The sequence below is a fragment of the Lagenorhynchus albirostris genome, chromosome 7 (assembly GCF_949774975.1).
Source record: "Lagenorhynchus albirostris chromosome 7, mLagAlb1.1, whole genome shotgun sequence".
Lineage (NCBI taxonomy): Eukaryota > Metazoa > Chordata > Mammalia > Artiodactyla > Delphinidae > Lagenorhynchus > Lagenorhynchus albirostris.
This window is the reverse complement of record NC_083101.1, coordinates 107,725,378-107,746,795: the sequence shown is the minus strand read 5'-3', so window position 1 is coordinate 107,746,795 and position 21,418 is coordinate 107,725,378. Positions and strand designations below refer to the sequence as shown.

Genomic DNA, 21,418 nt, shown 5'->3' with positions numbered 1-21,418 from the left:
ACCTGTACACTGAAAACTATAAAGACATTGATGAAAGAAACTGAAAAAGACAAAAAAGAAATAGGAAGGTATTTTATGCTTATGGATTGGAAGAATTAAATTGTTAAAATGTCCACACCAGGCAAAATGATCTAGAGAGTTGATGCAATTCCAATAAAAATTCCAATGGCATTTTTCACAAAAATAGTACAAATCCTATAATTTTTATGGAACCACAAAAGACCCACAATAACCAAAGCAATCTTGAGAAAAACAAAAGAGCTGGAGGCATCAAACCTCCTGATTTAAACTATATTACAAAGTCATAGTCATAGTTTTCAAGAACACAATGGGGGCTTCCCTGGTGGCGCAGTGGTTGGGAGTCCGCCTGCCGATGCAGGGGATGCGGGTCCATGTCCCGGTCCGGGGGGGATCCCGCATGCCGTGGAGCGGCTGGGCCCGTGAGCCATGGCCGCTGGGCCTGCACATCCGGAGCCTGTGCTCCGCAACGGGAGAGGCCACGGCAGTGAGAGGCCCGCATACCGCAAGAAAAAAAAAAAAAAACACAATGGGGAAAGAACAGTCTCTTTAATAAATGGTGTTAGAAAAACTGGACAGCCACATGCAAAAGAATGAAGCTGGACCACAATCTTTTACCATAAACAAAATCAACTCAAATTGGATTAAAGACTTGAATGTAAGACCTGAACCATCAAACTCCTAAAAGAAATCACAGGGGGTAAGCTCCTAGACATCAATCTCGGCAATAACTTTTTGGATTTGACACCGAAAGGAAAGACAATAAAAGCAAACATAAATTAGTGGGACTGCATCAAACCAAAAAGTTTCTGTACATCAAAGGAAACCAACAAAATGAAAAGGCACCCTACCAAATGGGAGAATATATTTGCAAATCATATATCTGATAAGTGGTTAATATACAATATATATATAAAACTCATACAACTCAATTAAAAAAAAAACAATTTAAAAATGAGCGTGGGAAGTGAATAGACATTTATTCCAAAGAAGACATACAAATGGCCAACACATACATGAAAAGGTCCTCAACATCGGTAATCATTAGGGAGACACAAATCAAAACCACAAAACCTCACACCTGTCAGAATGGCTATTATCAAAAACACAAGCAATAACAAGTATTGGCAAAGATGTGGAGAAAAGGGGACCCTTGTATACTTTAGTAGGAATGTAAATTGGTATAGCCACTATGGAAAACAACCTGAAGTTTCCTCAAAAAATTAAAAATAGAACTACATAATCCAGTAATTCTATTGGGTATTTATTCAAAGAAAACAAAATCACTATACCAAAAAGATATCTTCACTCTCATATTCACTACAGAATTATTTACAATAGCCAAGGCATGGAATAGTCTAAGTGTCCATTGATGGCTGAATGGATCAAGAAAATGGATGTGCGTGTCTGTGTATCACATATTTTTATTTTATTTATTTTTTATTCAAAAAATAAGCTATCTGTACTGTAATTTTAGTTTCTATTTATTTCCACTCTGATCTTTGTTATCTCTCTCTTTCTACTAGTTCTAGGCTTAGTGTGTTCTTCTCCAGTTCTTTTAGGTGGAATGTGAAGCTGTTTGAGATTTTTTCTTGTTTCATGAGGTAGGCATCTATCATGATAAACTTCCCTTCTAGTACTGCTTTTGCTGCATCCCATAAGTTACAGTATGTGCATTTTCATTTTTGTCTCAAGGCATTTTTTAGTTTCTCTTTTGATTTCTTCTTTGATTCAATGTTGTTAATGGTATGATTTTAAATCTCAACCTATTTGTAAATTTTCCATTTTTCCCTTTGCCTTTGATTTCTAGTTTCATTTAATTGTAATCACAAAAGATACCTGGTATGATTTCTATATCTTTAAGTTTATTAAGATTTGTTTTGTAGCTATGTGATCTATTTTGAAGAGACATCCATGTAATCTTGAGAAACTGTATTCCGCTGCTGTTGGGTGGGATATTATGTATATGTCTTTTAGATTGATTTGGTCTATAGTGCTATAAAATCCTTTATTTCCTTGTTGATATTCAGTCTAGATGTTCTATCCTTTGTTAAAAGTGGGGTATTGAAGTCTACTTTTATGGAATTGTTGTCTATTTCTCCCTTCAGTTCTGTCAATGTTTGCTTTATATATTTATATTGCTCTGATGTTGGGTGCATATATATATTTCTTATACTTTCCTGGTGGATTACTCCATTTATCATTATATAATGTTATTCTTTAACTCTTTTGACAGTTTTTGACCTAAAGTTTATTCCGTCTGATATGTCTAGTCATTTCTGCTCTTTTGGTTACCATTTATAGGGAATATCTTTTTCCAATCTTCACTTTTAGCCTATGTGTTTCCTTACATCTAAAGTGAGGATTTTTTCTAGACAACATATAATTGAGTCTTATTTTTTTACATCCATTCAGCCACTCTATGTCTTTTAATTGGAGAGTTTAATCCATTTATGTTTAAAGTTATTATTGGTAAGGAATGATCTAATATTATCATTTTGTCCTTTGTTTTCTATTAATCTTTTTTGTTCTTTTATATGTCTTTTTTCCTCTCTTGTTGCCTTCCATTGTATTTTGAATTTTTTTGTATTTTATATGCATTAATTCCTTTTTCTTTTGTGTAACTTCTATAAGTATATTTTTTGTGGTTACCTTGGGGCTTACATAAAATATCATAGTTAACGTAGTCTATGTTAAGCTGATAACAACTTAAGTTCAATTGCATACAAAAACTCTACACTTAACTTCTCTTTAGCTCACACTTTATGTTGTTGTTGTCACAACTTATATTTCAATTTTTACTGTGTATTCTTTAACATGTTTTTCAGTTTTAGTTATTTTTAATACTTTCATCATTGACTTTGATACTAAAATTAAAAGTAATTTACCCATCACAATTAAAGTTATAATGTATTCTGGTTTTATCTATAGATGAGTTTACATTTATATGTTTATATAATATATATGTATGTATATTTCATACTTTCTTACACTATCATGTTGCTGTTTAGCATCCTTTCAACTTTAAAAAATCTCATTAGCACTTACAGTGCCTTACAGTTTATTACAGTTTACAGTGATAAACTCCTTCAGCTTTTGTTTGTTTAGTGATGTCCTTATGTCTTCTTTATTTTTTGAAAGACTGTTTTGCCAGGTATAGCATTCTTAGTTGATAGTTTTTTCTTTCAGCATTTTAACTACATCATCCCACTCCCTCCAGACTTGCAAAATTTCTGCTGAAAAATCTACTCACAGTTTTATGGTGGTTCTTTTGTATGTGACATGTTGTTTCCTCTTGCCACTTTCAGAATTTCTTGTCTCTGACTTTTCAGTTTTAATGAGTCTTCATCTGGGTTTCTTTGGATTCATCTCATTTGAGACATTTTGGGCTTTGTGCATGTGGATGCCCATTTCTTTTTTCAGATTTGGGAAATTTTCAGCCATTATTTTTTTTTTAAATAAGCTATCTGGTCCTTTCTCTTTTTTTCTCTCTCTTTCTATGACTTCCATCATGTGTATACTGGTCTTCTTGTCGGTGTCCTATAAGCTGCTTGCTTTCTTTATTCTTTTTTTCTACTTTAACTGAATAATTATCAATGACCCATCTTTGAGCTGAGTGTCCTTTCTTCTGCTTGATCTATTCTAACATTCTGGATTTAACTGGTGTCACTGGTCCATATTCATATCTGGAGATGTGAGAAACAGAAGCCAATAGGCTGTGTCTCCTATGTCATTTGGTGAAGGGGTGGGCTATATCAGGCTTTATGAATGATACTGCTATGTTTAATATAGGGTTCCATTCCCTGCCCTAGTGTTGAGCTGAGGATGGGTCAAATTGTTGGGATTTTGTTGCTGCCTCTGAAGGCAGATCAGGTAATTAGTTACCTAGATATTGAATCAGTGTTAGGCTGGCCTGCCAGGGATTTTATATTGCCAGTGTAGGCGGATTGAACAGCCCACCAGTGCACTGATTGTGGAGTGTGTTTTGGGTTGGCCTACAAGTCTTTGAGGTTGCTGCTCTGGGTGAATCAATCCACATGTGTCTTGGCTCAAGAGCAGATGCTGGAGCACCTTACTGGTTCTCTGTTGAGCTTTTCCATTCGCTGTCATGTGAACAGAGAAAGAAAACTATTCTTGAGGCTTTTTGTTTGTTTGTTTTTGTCTACGCCTGCTGGTGATTCGGTGTTAAAGACCTCTCCAGCACCCAATTTGGGATATCTGAGAGCAATTAAAAGAAAACCCAGGGAACTCACCTTGTTGCCATTCCTCAAGTCTAGAGGTCTCTAGCCAGTCTGTCTTTTGCTTTTTAGCTTTCAGAGGTATTTTTTTGTCTTCCACTTAATTATATCCAGAGTATTTAGTTGTAAATAGAGAAAATAAGCAGGGAAAACTGAGTCTATAACACTTTGTTCCAAAAACAAAATTGGCCACAGGTGTTGAATAATATTGTACATTAAAATGTAATCAAGTGTAAATACCTTCTGAGTAACACTCCAAGGCACAATAAAAGTCAAGTTGACCATTCTTTACTATATAAAGAATTAAGCTAGGCACTTTGGGGATACTAACATTTGTGAAAGACATAGATAATGCTCTTGAGTACTTCTAATATGACAAGTCTAGTGAGGAGAGTAATGTAAGAAAGATAAAACTAAACATTTTGTTCTAGGGAGGTAATAAGTACTATAAAAGAGATTTTAAAATAACAGGAGAGTGTTATTGTTGTTGTTGTTGCTTTTAATATGTATGTTAGGTAATTGAGTAATTTAGGACTTGAGGTTGAAAAAAACAGGTATTATTACTTATACCAATTTAACGTGAGTAAATTAGGAAAATCCCAGCAATCCAAGACATATGGTCACCTTACCCTTAAGATTTTTTTTAACTATTTATTGTGGAAATATTTAACATATACATATATTTAGAGAATAGTATAATGAATCCTTAATTGCCCACCATCCAAGTTCAATAACTATAAATCTATGACCAGTTTTCACTCTTCCATACTCCCCCAATGCCCCTCTGCCTTATCAATATTTAAAAGCAAATTCTGTGCAGTTTCTAGAGTCAACCCTTGATCAAAACACTAATCACTTTTGTTGTATGACTTTCTCTTTCTCCCTATTAGGCCCTTTTCTAATCACCCCCATCCATATGTTATATTCTGTTTTACTTGTAGGGCTTATGCTCTAATGGTTCAACTCTGCCAGAAGACAGATACTTAATGATAAGCTCTGTACACTAAGCAGCTCAGAATAAGGAGCCAGACCATCTGTGACTCCCAACCCTGCCTGCCTTCTTCTCTGGACCAATAATGGTAGCTTCATAATGACTGTGATTAAAGCCCTGTTGTACATGAGGATCATACTCTTGCTACACTGGCTTGGGGTGTTTCTGTCTTTTTCAGGACACATCCGGGCTGAACACCCCCAATATCACAGTCCTCCAGAAGTGGTGATTCCCTTGAAGGTAACACACACTGGCAGAAGCATGAAGCCTCCAGGCCGGCTCTCTTACAGCCTGCATTTTGGGGGCCAGAGACACGTTTTCCACATGAATATCAAGAAGCATTTGCTGTCCAGACACCTCCCAGTGTTCACCTACTCAGACCAGGGCGCTCTCCTGAAGGACCAGCCTTTTGTCCAGAATGACTGCTACTACCATGGTTATGTGGAGGGGGACCCAGAATCCCTTGTTGCCCTCAGTACCTGTTCTGGTGGCTTTCGAGGATTATTACAGATAAACGATGTTGTTTATGAAATTAAGCCCATGATTTTCTCTACAAAATTTGAACACCTGGTATATAAAATGGACAGTGAGGAGACCCAATTCCCAAACATGAAATCTGATTTTATGCAAGAGGAAACTGTACACCAATTTGAGTTTCAAGAGACTGATAATTCTATTCTGAAACAAAGTCATTATGATGGCTGGTGGATCCATTCATTCTTTGTTGAAATTGCACTGGTGGTGGACAATACTCTATATAATCATTATAAAAGGAATGTCTCAAAGTTGCAGGAGGATCTATTTCTTATTGTAAATATAGTGGATTCCATTTATCAGGTAATGGGTATGAAGGTGTTATTGTTTGGTATGGAGATCTGGACTAAAAGAAACCAGGTTGAAGTGGATGCTACAAGGAGGTCTCTGGGAGATTTTTGCAATTGGAAGGCTAATACCATTGATGCCCGCATGGCACATGATACTGTACATCTTTTTATAAATAAGACCTTGAGAGGATTAACTGGTTTAGGCTATGTTGCAGGAATGTGTAGGTCACGCTTTAGTTGTGCAGTTGTTACTTTTGCAAACAAAACCTTGGCCATTCTTGGAATTGCAGTAGCTCATCATATAGGTCATAATTTGGGTATGTCTCATGATAATGTATTGTGTGTGTGTTCTGCAGGTTATTATAAATGTATAATGCGTCATGACAACCCACCAATAGCCCAATTTAGCAATTGTAGTTATTCTTATTTTTGGGGATATTCTGTACAGCAGGCAAAATGTTTGCAGTACACCGTATACACAAAGGACATGTTTTCAAGGAAGCGCTGTGGAAATGGTGTTGTTGAAGAAGGAGAAGAGTGTGACTGTGGATCTTTTCAGAATTGTTCAAAAGACGCCTGTTGTCTGACAAACTGCAGTCTGAGTTTTGGGTCTACTTGTGCTTTTGGGCTTTGTTGCAAGGACTGCAAGTTCTTACCATCAGGAGAAATATGTAGAAAGGAGGTCAATGAATGTGATCTTCCAGAGTGGTGCAATGGATCATCCCATATGTGCCCAGACGATGTATACGTAGAGGATGGAATTCCCTGTAATGACAACGCCTACTGCTATGAAAAGAGATGTAATGACCGCAACGCACAGTGTAGGCAGATTTTCGGCCAAAAGGCAAAAAATGCAAACGACAGTTGCTACAAACAAGTAAACACTCAAGGTGACCGTTTTGGTAACTGTGGAGTCGAAGGCCCTACATATCTAAAATGCAGTATGTTGGACAGCTTATGTGGGAGAATTCAGTGCGATAACGTGGCAGAAATTCCCCTTCTGACAGAGCATTCTACTGTGCATGGGACTCGCTTCAACAATGCCACCTGCTGGGGTACAGACTACCACATAGGGATGACCATACCTGATATTGGTGATGTGAAAGACGGCACAGAGTGTGGCCCAGAACATGTCTGCATCGGAAGGAAGTGTGTCCATCTCTCTCGCTTGGATAGTAATTGTTCACCTAAGTTCTGTAACATGAGGGGGATCTGCAACAATAAACATCACTGCCATTGCAACTATAAGTGGGACCCTCCCAACTGCCTAAAACAAGGCAATGGAGGTAGTGTTGACAGTGGCCCACCCCCTAAGAGAGAGAGGATAAAGAAGATTTACCTGGCCCTAACATGTCTTATTTTGTTGTTAATTCTATTATGCTGTCTTCTATTGCTCTGTATGAGGAAAAAACGTAAGGAAAAAAAGGAAGAAAAACCCAAGCAAAAGACTCAGACTCGACATAGGAAATAAAAACAATTAGTACCCAAAAATGTATCTGAATAGATATGCATTAAAAAAGGTAACTCCTATAATGTTTCTACTTATTCTTCTTTATTTTAAACAATTAGAAATTTTATTTTTCCTGAAATGTATTTCTTTATATTTTCTAGAAAAAGGCATGGTACCTGGGTGGTGTACCAGTTTTTAAGTTACTGCTTTTCAGTGTCAAAGCCCCTTCCCATTTTGTGCTCTGCATTATAGGAACCACACTGCTGCTGTATCAGCCCTCTTTCTACAGCGATCTGCAGTAGGGTGAATGCAAGGGGATTTGGGAATCTGGGAGATCTGCTTCCTGTATGTCAATCTTAATAACAAATTTTACACTGGCAGTTATACTTAGTTTCAATATCCTTTTAAAAAAAAATTCAATCCAGACCAACCTCATTGTCAGTCTAAAAGATACCAGCATAGCTGTCTGGGTCTGAGCCCCAGGTCTTTGATCTCTCTACCAATGTCTCAGATCCTCTGCACCAGCTTAGCAGTACCTGCTGTGAGAGTTTTGAGTCTCATTTTTGAGATTCATGGGGCCAGCCTTACAGTTCTCCAGATTCAAGTAACCCTACTTCTTCCCTTTGCTCTTCAGCTCCATGAATGAAATCACCTTCTTGCAATTAGTATTTTATGGTTATTAACCAGTTACTAGCACAATGCCTCCCTTAACTTGCTGTGTTCTTTAGTAGCTGGTTACCCAATGCCTTATATTTAATTCCATCCCCCTAAAATCACTGATTTTTTTTTTTCTGACTGAATTCTGTTACAGTACTCATCTTGGTATAATGAAGTACTTATTCATTAAGTACCATTCATTGGGAGTGATGAAATATCAATTTTTTTTCTTTGTTTGATTTTTTTCTTTACCACTGCCCTTAACCATCTTGGGAAAATTACTTACATTTACTGCAAGTTTCCAACAGAATTTTAAAAAGTACAGAATGATAATAATAGTTGTCTCTAAATTTCTGGGTTTGTTTGGTTATAAAATAGGGTAAAAAAGATACTTTCAATTTTAGTTAGGTCTATGCAGACAAGCAATTTTTCTGAAAATGACAGCTATACAATGCCAAGAACATTTCTTAAAATTTTATTTTAAAAGTATCATAGAACTGTGGAGAAAATGAAGATTAGAAGACTTAAAAATTACAAGGAAGGGAAAACAATTTAAATTATCAGTACTTTTTCCCCTGGAACAAAAATCTTTGTCCCCTGTAACATGATGGTTTTGAATATAAATTAATGATCAAGCTTGGCCTACCCAGTTAGAATTCCTCTGTTGAAGAAAGAGAAACCTGAAAAACTCTTAGTGTGCAGAATAGACTAGATTGATAAATTAGGCACTTAAGGGCATCAAATTCAAAATGAGTTTTTCCCACACCACTTTTGCTAAGTTTAGATCCATTTGCTGGGAAATAGGTTAAAGTCTTTAAAGACAAAGATATCTGCAATCTATTGTAGTTAGGAAGCAAAGACCTAGTGGAAAGGACTTTGCCTCAAGGACATATAATGCCTTCTCTTTAAAACATCTGGCTGATTTTCAAGGAGCTTGGAATATAAGCTAGAGAACTTGGTTTTGAAGATTTGAGTATCAGAACATAGTCACCCATTGCTTTCAGCGCTGAGAAATAGAGGCTTATGGGCTCCCAGTATAAAGTCCAGTAAAGTATATGTGTCTCACTAAAACTACACTATCTCTGACCAAACTCAATTCCTTATTGAATTAAAGTCATCAGTCACTCAGCCTAACTTCCAAACAGAGGAAAGATAGAAACTTCTCAAGTTGAAGGTAACTCCTATGGTTCCTTATATAGAACATCTAGCATACAATAAAGCATTATCACATATATCAAAAGGAAGAAATTATGGCCAATAATAAAGGGAAAACAACAACAAAGATAGTGAAAGAAAAGACAGAAGCCAGTTAACAGATCCAAAGAGTGGAAAAGATGATAATGAACAAAAATTCCCTATGGCTAGTATTTTAGAGAAACTGGAAGAAAAATGAATAGACCATGTGAAAGAAGGTAGATTCATTTCACCAGAAAATTGGCATCTATGTGAACTTATTAAATTCAGAAAATCAGTAAACAGTTTGAATTATTGACTGCATTGTATAATTAGCTAAATTAGTTAACTATAAGAAAAGTTAATTTTAAAAAAGTCAACGACTGACATAGAAAAAAGCATTAAAATAGAGAAGTGATATGTGAAACACATCAATAAATCTGAAATCATTCAAATAGAGTATCATTTGAGGAAGAAGAGAATTCAATAGAAGTAATAAAAAACATATAATGGCTGAGAATTTCCCCTAAGTATGGAAACATATTATGCCACTGCTTTAAGAAAATCAATGAATTTCAAGCAGAATAAGCACATGGAAATACACACCTAACCATATCATAGTAAAACTGTTGAAAACCAGAGACACAGAAATCTTAAGAGCAGCCAGAGATAAAATATCCATATCTTAAAAGAAATGACAATAAAAATAGATGGTTGACTTCAGTAATTGAATGCAGAAGACACTGAAATAACACATTTACTCAATAAATTGTAGTTGCCAAACTAGAATTCTTTATTTTGTGAAGATAACATTCAATAATGGAGAACAAAACTTTCCTTTGGCAAACAAATCATTGCCAGCAGGCCAGCACTCAAAGAAATATCATTTCTTTTTCAGTCAGGAGAAACATGATACCAGAAAGAAACATGAATGTGCAGGTGGGTGTGAAGTACACAAGAAGCAGTAAATATGTGGGTAAACTAATTAAAATTAACTGTACAAGGATACTAGTAGTATCTTATGGACTGTAAATATATGCAGAACAAAATGCAAATATATATTTGTCACAAAAGCTGGGAGGTATGTAAATAGAGATAAAAGGTCTAAACTTCTAGCAATATTGGGAAGAGGTAAATTAATGATGTGGATTATACTATATGATGTTGTAGATGCATGTTGCAAATCTAGGGTAATCATTAAAATAATAAGACTACATACATATAAGAAATGTATTGAAGGAACAAAAGGCATAATAAATGATATTTGTTTCTACAAGTATAGGCAATTGAGGAGAAACAAGCATAACGCAGATGTGAAAATAAAAAAAACCTGGTAGATATAAGATCTATGTAAAATGGATTACATTAAGTAGAAGGCTGACATATTTCAAGTGAATAAAGTATAAAGTCTAGCATTATGCCATTGTTTATTAGAAACAATTTAAAAATAAAGACATGGAGAGTGTAAAAACTTAAAAGAATTTTCATGCACATATTAACCAAATTAAGTTAGTGTAATCTTTTTAATATCTGATGACAAAGACTTTAAGGCACAAAGCATTACTATAAATAAGGAATATTTTGTAATGATAAAAGGCAAATCACTAGAAGATATGACAATCTTAAATGTGTATGCATCCACTAATAGAACTTCAAATACAGAGGAGAAAATATAGGAATAGACAAATCTACAATTACCAGTAGGGATACTTTTAGCCCACATCTCTCAGTAGTAACACAAAGAGTAGAAAATAAATCCTGCAGGATCAGGAGACTTTCAATACATAATTAACAAACTTGATATAATAGGTATACAAAGAGAAGGGATAAACCCAAAAGTGGATAAATTCACTTTGGTTCATCTGCGTATGGACTACTACCAAAGTCTACCTTGTGATGAGCCAAAGAGAAAGCCCCAACAAATTTCACACGGTTTTAATTAAAAAGAGTATATTTTCTCTAGACCTTATATAATTAAGCTGGAAGTCAATAGCATTAAATATAACTAGAAAAACTCCAATTGCCTGGTACAGTTCTGACCCTGATCCCACATCTGACACCAACTAAGATTCTGCACCCAATTTCAATGTGTGTTTGGGGGGTTCCTTACACCTCCAAGAAATTCTCCTACACCAGCTGGGTGTTCTACAGTTCAACTCAATTCTAATACTACCTGCAGACAGTGTCAGATCCCAGAGGTTAAGGGCTCAGCCCAACATGACTGCTCTCCCCTCTTTCAGATACCAATCACAAGTCCAGGTTGTCACCTGTGCTTCTGACCAACAAGCTATAGGTTAGAGGTTCCAATGACCCCCTACTTAGGTTCAGTTAATTTGTCAGAACAGCCCACAGAACTCGGATAAACATTTTACTTACTAAATTACCAGCTTATTATAAAAGGATATGACTCAGGAACAGCCAGATGGAAGAAATGCACAGGGCAAGATACGTGGGAAAGGTGCAGAGCTTCCATGCCCTCTTCATGTGTATCTCTCTCCCTGCATCTCTACGTGTTCACCAACCCAGAAGCTCTTCAAACTTCACCCTTTTGGTGTTTTATGAAGGCTTCATTACTCAGACATGATTCATTAAATTATTAGCCATTGGTGACTGAACTCAATTTCCAGTCCCTCTTCCCTCCACGGAGGTAGGGGGCAAGGGAGGATGAAAATTCCTACCCTCTAATCACATGGTTTGCTCCACTGGCAACCAGCATCCTTCCCTAGGTGGTTTCGAAAAGTCACCTCATTAATGGAACAAAGGACAACTTTATTGCTCTCATCACTTTAAAAATTCCAAGGCTTTTAGTAGCTCTGTGACAGGAACAAGGTTAAAGCTCAAATATATATGTCTTATTATAAATCACAATATCATAACTGGAAATAAAATATATATTTCTAAATAATATATATGCCAAGGAGAAATCAAAACAGAAATTAAGAAATAATTTGAATTGAAACACAAATAACTACAATATATGTATATTACATAGTAGTCAACTAAAGCAGTGTTTTAAGGAAAATGTATAGTCTCAAATACCTATGTTAAAAAAAAGAAGACTGAAGATGCACTGCTTTAACTTTATATGTCATGAATTTAAGAAAAGGAATAGCTCAAAACTCTACGAGACTTGGGGTAACTTAATTCTCAAACCTGACAAGGGCATTACACCCCCCAAATTTTCCTATCTATTTCTTTTATGAAAGTAGATATTGTAAAAAATAAATAAACAATAACCTCAATTAAATAGAGTTGTGAGACCAGAAGGAAGAGTTCTCACACCCTGAATGATAGCAGAACTCAACAGGAAGAAGAAAGGTCCTTCTTCTTTCTTGGCAGCAACTTAGCTAATGAAACACCATGGACTCTTTGTTTAGTATGGCCCACCCAACTTCCTTTTCCTATCTACAAAAGAGTTCTCCTTCCCTGTGTGTGGGAGCTTGCACATGGCTTGCCATGGTTGCAGACTCTGAGCCGCAATTCTTTGCTGATCCCAAATAAACCCAATTTAGCTAGAGAAAAAACTGGCAGTATATTTGTTTCAGGTCAACAATATTCTTAAAATGTTTGTAAAGAAAATAAATTTCGGCATGTTTTGTAGACAATAATGCATCCTCATGATCAAATGGTTTATATTTTAGGTATTTCTAAATTATCAGAAGAGCAATCTCTATAATTCACATTAACAGAGTACCTGAGAAAATCATATCTCAATAAACACAAAAATTATTTCACCAAAGTCTACATTTATTAATAAAATTGCTTGGTCTACATGGAAGAGAGGGGGATTTTCTTAATGTAATCAAGTATATCTAGAAAAAAAAATGACCTAAAATGCCCCACAGGAAATATCATACATAATGGTGAGCTGTATGAGACTTTCTAAGGATATTGATGAAGAGACAAAAATGGCACCCTGTCACTACTTCTTATGAACATGTTACTAGATGTGCTAGACTGAATAAAATTAGAAATAAAATGGTATAAGAATAAAGATGGAAGAAATAAAACTGCTATTATTCACAAGTGGCATTATACTATACCTAGAAAATATAAATTAACAGAATAACTAAGTTAATAGAGCAAGGTTGCTGATTACATGGTCAGTATTCCATGCTCATGAATTGAAATTCATTTCATTTACATTAGTATCAAACATAACATTTCACAATATATAAATATATCAAATCATTGTTATACACCTGAAACTAATGTATTATATATCAGTTATATCTCAATTTAAGTAAAAAAGAAACCAGCTGAAACTTTGCCAACAGTATAAGCTGGTGGGAAAGACTTGGGTCTGCAAGGATTCCAATTATAAAAATAAATGACTTAGGCCTACATCCCACTCCTAAGATTGCTAAGAAAGCAGTAGTAGAGGAAATACTTTGGTAAGTAGAGAGAATGTAATTAAATCTTGATCTTTCTCATGGTGCTTGGATTCCTGGGCCCTGCTGAAGTTGAATCCAAGGGCAAACCAAAATGTTCTAAACTATAGCCCATCACCTTCTAATTTAAACACTGACCCCCCCCCAATTCAAACATTGACAAGATCACAGAGTTTAGTCCTTTGCAAGAGGTCAGGAGTTGTGTTAAGTACCAGTGAACTCAAATACGGCAATGGAAAGTTAAGCAAGGAACTGAGCATTCACAATCCTTCACAACTTGAGTTGAGATGGTGTTGGGCTACAGCTTTAATTAGAGTTTTATTTAGTTTAAATTAGAACATATTTGAAAACATAATAACTGAAAACTCTCCTAACCTGGGAAAGAAAATAGATAGGCAGGATCAGGAAGCACTGAGTCCCAAATAAGATCAACCAAGAGAAGACCACACCAAGACACATTGCAATTAAAATGGCAAACATTAAAGGAAAGAACATTAAAAGCAGAAAGGAATAGCAACAAGTTATATACAAGGGAACTCCCATCAGGCTATCAGCTGACTCTGTAGGCCACAAAGGAGTGGCATAATATATTTAATGTAATAAAAGAAAAAACCCTAAAACAAAGACTATGCAGCAAGGCTATAATTCAGATTTGAAGGGGAGATCAAAAGTTTTACAGTCAACCAAAGCTAAGAGAGTTCAGTACCACGAAACTGGCTTTATGAAAAATGTTAAAGGGACTTCTCTAAGCAGAAAAAAAAGACAATTTGAAATATGAATATTATGAAAAGAAAAATCTCATTGGTGAAAGCAAACACACAGTAAAATAACAGATCAACCACTTATAAAGCTAGTAAAAAGGTTTAACAGAAAAAGTAGTAAAATCATCTATAACATCAACATAAAACATGAAAGGCTGAGTAAAAACATAGTGCTTTTAGAATGTGATACAACTTAAGCAACCCACAACTTAAAATAGACTGTTATATAAATAGGTTATTATATATGAATCTCAAGGTAACCACAAACCAAAAATCTGTAACAGATACACAAAAAATAAACAGAAAGGAATACAGACATAACACGAAAGAAAGTCATAAGCTCATGGTAGAAGAGAAGAAAAGAAAAGAGGAACAGAGAGAACTACAGAAACAACCCGAAAATAATTAACAAAATGGCAATAAGTACATAACTATTAATAATTACTTTAAATATAAAGGGACAAAATGGTCCAATCAAAAGACAAATTGGCTAAATGGATTAAAAAACAAGACCCATATATATGCTGCCTACAAGAGACTCAATTCAGACCTAAGGACACACACAGACTGAAAGTGAAAGCATGGAACAAGGTATTCCATGAAAATGTAAGTAAAAAAAAAGGCCAGGGTAGCAACACTTATATATACAAAATAGACTTTAAAACAAAGTCTGTACCAAGAGACAAAAAAGGACATTAAAAAATAAAGAGATCAATCCAAGAAGATATGATTGTACATATATATGCACCCAACATAGGAGCACGTAAATACATACAGAAAATATTAACAGACATAAAGGGAAAAGTTGTCAGTAACATAGTCATAGGGATTTTAACATCCCACTTATATCAATGGAAGATCTTACAGACAGAAAATAAGCAAACACTTGTCTTAAATGACACATTAGATCAGATAGAGTTGATATATATAGAACATTCCATTGAAAAGCAGAATACACATTCTTTTCAAGTGCACATGGGACATTCTCCAGGACAGATCACATTTTAGGCCACAAAAAAGTTTCATTAAATTTAAGAAGACTGGGCTTCCCTGGTGGCACAGCAGTTGAGAGTCCACCTGCCAATGCAGAGGACACGGGTTCGTGCCCTGGTCCGGGAAGATCCCACATGCCACAGAGCAGCTGGGCCTGTGAGCCATGGCCACTGAGCCTGCGCGTCCGGAGCCTGTGCTCCACAATGGGAGAGGCCACAACAGTGAGAGGCCTGCGTACTGCAAAAAAAAAAAAAAAAAAAAAAAAAAATTAAGAAGACTGAAATCATATCAAGCCTCTTTTCTGACCACAATGCTATGAGACTAAAAATCAGCTATAAGAAAAAAAAAACTGCAAAAAACACAAACGTGTGGAGGATAAACAATATGCTACTAAGCAACTAGTGAGTCACTGAAGAAATCAAAGAGGAAATAAAAAAATACCTGGGACAAATGAAAACAAAACCATAATGTTCCAAAATCTATGGAATGCAGCAAAAACAGTTCAAAGACGGAAATTTATAGTGATACAAGCCTGCCCCAGGAAACAAGAAAAATCTCAAATTAAAAACCTAACCTTACACATAAAGAAACTAGAAAAAGAAGAAAAAACAAAATCCAAAGTTAGTAGAAGGCAAGAAATAAAAAAGACCAGAGCAGAAATAAATGAAATAGAGACTAAGAAACAATAGAAAAGATCAATGAAACTACAAGCCAGTTCTTTGAAAAAATAAACAAAATTTATAAACTTTTAGCCAGACTCATCAAGAAAAAAAAGAGAGAAAACCCAAATCAATAAGATCAGAAATGAAAAAGGAGAAGTTAACAACCAAAACAACAGAAATACAAAGAATCAGAAAAGATTACTACAAACAATTATATGCCAATAAAATGGACAACCTAGAAGAAATGGACAAATTCTTAGATATGTACAATCTCCTAACTGAAGCAGGAATAGAAAATATGAACCGACCATTTACCAGTAATGAAATTGAATCAGTAATAAAAAAAAAACACCCAACAAACAAAAGCCCAGGACCAGATGGCTTCACAGAATTCTATAAAACATTTTAAAACAATTAACACTTATTCTTCTCAAACTATTCCAAAAAATACCAAAGGAAGGAACACTTCCAAACTCATTCTACAAGACCATCATCATCCTGTTACCAAAACCAGACAAAGATATCACAAATAAAGAAAATTACAGGCCAATATCACTGAAGAACATAGATGCAAAATTCCTCAACAAAATATTAGTAAACAAAATTTAACAACACATTAAAAGGATCATACACCATGATCAAGTGGGATCTAACCCAAGGATGCAAGAATGGTTTGATATTTGCAAATAAATCAATGTGATACACCAACATTAACAAATAGAAGAATAAAAATCACATGATCATCACAATAAATGCAGAAAAATCTTTTGACAAATTCAACATCCATTTATGATTAAAAAAAAAACCTCTCCCCAAGTGGGTATAGAGTGAACATACCTCAACATAATAAAACCCATATATGACAAGCCCACATAAATTATAATCAACAGTGAAAAGCTGAAATTATTTCCTCTAAGATCACGAACAAGACAAGGATACTCTCACCATTTTCATTCAACATAGTATTGGAAGTCCTAGCCACAGCAATCACTAACAACAAACTATCAGAAGGAGAAATTAAGAAAACAATTCCATTTGCAATCATATAAAAAACAAAATACCTAAGAATAAATCTAAGTAGGTAAAAGTAACTGTACTTTGAAAACCATAAGAGAGTGAGAAAAGAAATTAAAGATGGCAGAAACAGTTGGAAAGCTATACTGTTCTCATGGATTGGAAGAATTAATATTGTTAAAATGATGATACTCCCCAAGACAATCTACAGATTCCATGTAATCCCTATCAAAATGCCAACAGAATTTTTCACGTAACTACAACATCTAATTCTAAAATTTGTATGAAAACACAAAAGATCCCAAATAGCAAAAACCATCTTAAAAATAAGAACAAAACTGGAGATATCACACCCCATGATTTTAAACTATACTACAAAATTACAGTAATCAAAACAGTACAGTACTGGCACAAAAACAGATACATAGATCAATGAAAAAGAATAGACAGCCCAGAAATGAATCCACGCTTATATAGGCAATTAATCTGTGACAAAGGAGGCAAGAATATGCAATGGGGGAAAGACAGCCTCTTCAATAAATGGTGTTGGGAAGACCAGGAAGCTACATGCAAAAGAATCAAACTGGTAAAAGAATCACACCATATATAAAAATAAACTCAAAATGGATTAAAGACTTAAATGTAAGAACTGAAATCATAAAACTTCTAGAAGGAAACATAGGCAGTACACTCTTTGACATTGGTTTTAGAAATATTTTTTGGATCTGTCTCCTCAGGCAAGGGCAACTATTTCACTTAGTGTAATATCTTCAAGGTTTCACCATGTTGTAGCATGTGTCAGAATTTTATTCCTTTTAAAGTCTGAATAATTTTCTGTTTTATGTATACTCCACATTTTGTTTATCCATTCATCTTTTGATAGACATTTTTATTTTTCTACATTAGGGTCTTTTTTTTTAATCTAACAAATATTTAAAAGGATATGTGAGGTAGTCAGCCAAAATGACCCCAGAGATTAAGTGAAAGATCAGACGGGTGAAAGTCCTGTCATAGGTCTTGATGACATCATATAGAAATAGAGTGTGGTCACAGGGACCAAGTTCAAGCCACCAGAAATACCTTCCCTGGTTCCTGATTTCACAGAAGAGAGACAAGATATTTGTGTGAATATTGACCAACAAAGACTGACCCAGTCCTTTAGGAGATTTTGCCTGTGTGGATACTTTGACTCTCAACCTAAGGAGTCAAATTTCTTGGGGATTGCTCTAGTCCTCATGCAGGGTTATTATTACACAAAAATGGTGTTTGCTGAGCCAAGAAATGGGAAGAACTGGTTATATTTACTCTTGTTTCTAAGAATAATTGTGGTTCCTGGGACATATCTGTCAGACCTGCTAAGAGCTAACATTAGGCAGCATCAACTCTTGGCCAAAAAGAGAGTCCAATCCACCATGTATGGCCCAGCTGAATCCAGGTCCCCTCAGAAGCAAAGTAAATTTTAGAAATCAATAATATTAATGTCATTTTTGAGTACTTACTATGCACCAGGCACTCTATAACAGCTATATCTAATTATCACAAGAGCCTTGTGAAGTAGGGATACTGTCTGGCATATTGTAAGTACTCAATAAATACTACCTAGTAAGTAAAGAGAAAGAGGGAGAGGGAGAAGGAGGGGGAGGGAGAGAGAAACAGAGTGTGGTCAGCAGACAAGGGTGTCTTGTTAGGAATATTCAGGAACTTCAACATGAGATCAAGAAACAGCTATTATGTCCTGGCACTGGTGGGCACCATTTTTGACATACATCATCTACCCTGCTAGCACTGCTCACCCCACCCTGGTGTTCCCCTGCAGACTTGCCCATCCTGACCAGCACCTCTCCAAAGCAGCTGCCCGCCCCCCCCCACACACATCCAGTGGGCGGCCAAAGTGGCTCCTGCCCCACCACATCCGGTGGGTGGCCACAGATGGAACAGGCACCGCCTCCAAAGAAATTCTTGCTTTGCACACACAGCAGACAGCCTAGACCTGTCAAGTGCCTCTCCAAAGCAGCTCTTACCTTTCATACCTAGCAGGCAACCTTGCCAGAGACTGGGTCCCCTCCAAAGTGGCTCCCACCCCACCCAGGGCACCCAAATAAAAACCACCTTGAGACAAATGAAAATGGAAACCCAACCTGCCAAAACCTATGGAACACAGCAAAAGCATTTCTAAGAAGAACGTTTATAGCGATACAGACCTACCTCAAAAAATAAGAAAAATCGCAAGTAAACAATCTACACTTAAAGGAATTAGAAAAACAAAAACAAACCAAGCCCAAAGTTAGTAGAAGGAAGGAAACAATAAGGATCAGAGAAAAAATAAAAGAAATAGATACTAAAAGAAAACAATAGAAGATATTAATGAAACTAAGAGCTGGTTCTTTGTTTATCTGAAAAGATTTTAAAAACTGACAAATCTCTAGCCAGACTCATGAAGGAAAAAAGAGAAAAGGCTCAAATAGTAAAATCAGAAATGAAGAGAAGTTATAACTGATACAACAGAAACATAAAAAATCATAAGAGACTGCTGCAAAAAATTATACACCAACAAACTGGAAAACCTAAAAGAAATGGATAAATTTCTAGAAACATACAAATTCCAAAACTGAATCAGGAAGAAATAGAAAATCTGAAGAGACCAATTACTAGTAATGAAAATGAATCAGTAATCAAAACAATTCCAACAAACAGCTAGGACCAGATAACTTCACAGGTGAATTCTACAAACATTTTAAGAAGTGTTAATACCTATACGCCCCAAACTATTCCATAAAACTGAAGAGAAAGAAAAATTTTCAAACTCATTCTACAAGGCCAGCATTATCCTGATACCAAAACCAAAGACAATACAGTATATATATATATATATATATCCAGTATTTTTGATGACATTGATGCAAAATTACTCATCCCAATATTAGCAAACAAAATTCAGCAATACACTAAAAGAATCATACACCAAGGTTAAAGTGGGATTTATTCCAGGGATGTAAGTATGGTTCAATATCTGCAAATCAATCATTGTGATATACCAGATTAACAAAACGAAGGTTAAAAATCATATGATCATCTCAATAGATTCCTGTGTGATACTATACACAGGAAACCGTGAAGACTCCACCAAGAAACTTTTAGAACTAATAAATGAACTCAGTAAATTTGAAGAATACGAAATTAAGAGAGAGAAATCTGTTGCATTTCTATACACTGATAATGAACTAACAGAAAGAGGAATTAAGAAAACAATCCCACTTACAATCGCATCAAAATGAATAAAATACAGGACTGATGTCAGCATCTTGGTGGCATGAGATGTTCCCATTGTCTCACCCCTTCTATCTACAACCAGTAAAACATCCATAACTCAACCAAAGTACCTGTGCCCAACACACCAGGTCATGAGAAAATCCTGCACATCATATATCTAAAGGTGGGTGAACTGGACCACACAGAGGAGGTGGGACCATAGAACAATGGAGGTAGTGCTTGTAATCCAAGACCCCCAGCAACGGTGGCTGAACCTGCAATCCCAGAGAGCTGGGCAGCTTCAGGGGAGGCACCACACTGACCTCACAGCCAAAGTGGTACCTGTAGCCATGGGGAACTTGACAGCAGTGGCAGTGGAGCCTGCCAACTTTGTCCCTCCAGTTGTGGAGGTGCCCATGACTCCACCCCCTCCTGCTTACAGTGGCAGAGCCTGTGAACCTGACAACCCTGCTCACGGCTGAGACACCTGCAATACTGGCTCCCCCTCCTTCTCTTCCTCCCCTTGCAGTGGCAGAGTCTGTGACCCAGGAGACCCCAGACAAGGTAGAAAACACCCACCAGCTTGGTGCCCCAGGCAGTGACACCTGTGACACCAGCAGCAGCGAGGCACCAATGATCTGGTATCACAAGCAGCAAGGAGGGCGCCAGGCAACACATCTGACAAAGGTGGTAGAGGGTAAAAGATGCCAATTCTAAAATATAACCAGAGGCAGCGCAGGTATGAGAAAATAAAAGCTTGTGCTATAGCACCACCTACCGGAAAACAAAAAAGGCATCCAATTACTAATCTGTTGAGTCAGTATAATCAAGTTTAAAAAAACATATATTTAAGAAGAGCACTGTTCACTACTTCAAATGACAGTTCTCCAGGAACCAAATTTAAACTCATGGAATATTGCGATCTGAGAGAGAATTCAAAATAGCTGTCATGAAAAAAATCAAAGAGCTACAAGAAAACTCAGAAAGGCTGTTCAAG

At 36.0% G+C, this 21,418-nt stretch overlaps 1 protein-coding gene and 1 long non-coding RNA gene across 2 annotated transcripts in view; one reads left to right on the top strand and one right to left on the bottom strand.

Annotated features, from left to right (window-relative positions):
- Positions 1–21,418, bottom strand: part of LOC132523054 (uncharacterized) — a 54,152-nt gene that overhangs the window by 19,889 nt on the left and 12,845 nt on the right. The gene's annotated exons all lie outside the window — the stretch shown is intronic.
- Positions 5,374–7,542, top strand: LOC132523053 (disintegrin and metalloproteinase domain-containing protein 29-like). The gene has a single exon (XM_060153620.1). It carries the CDS (start codon positions 5,374–5,376, stop codon positions 7,540–7,542), a length of 2,169 nt encoding a protein of 722 aa, XP_060009603.1.

Excerpts from the sequence above, each read along its gene's own strand:
- LOC132523053 (XM_060153620.1), top strand. The coding sequence starts at position 5,374 with ATGAGGATCATACTCTTGCTACACTGGCTTGGGGTGTTTCTGTCTTTT.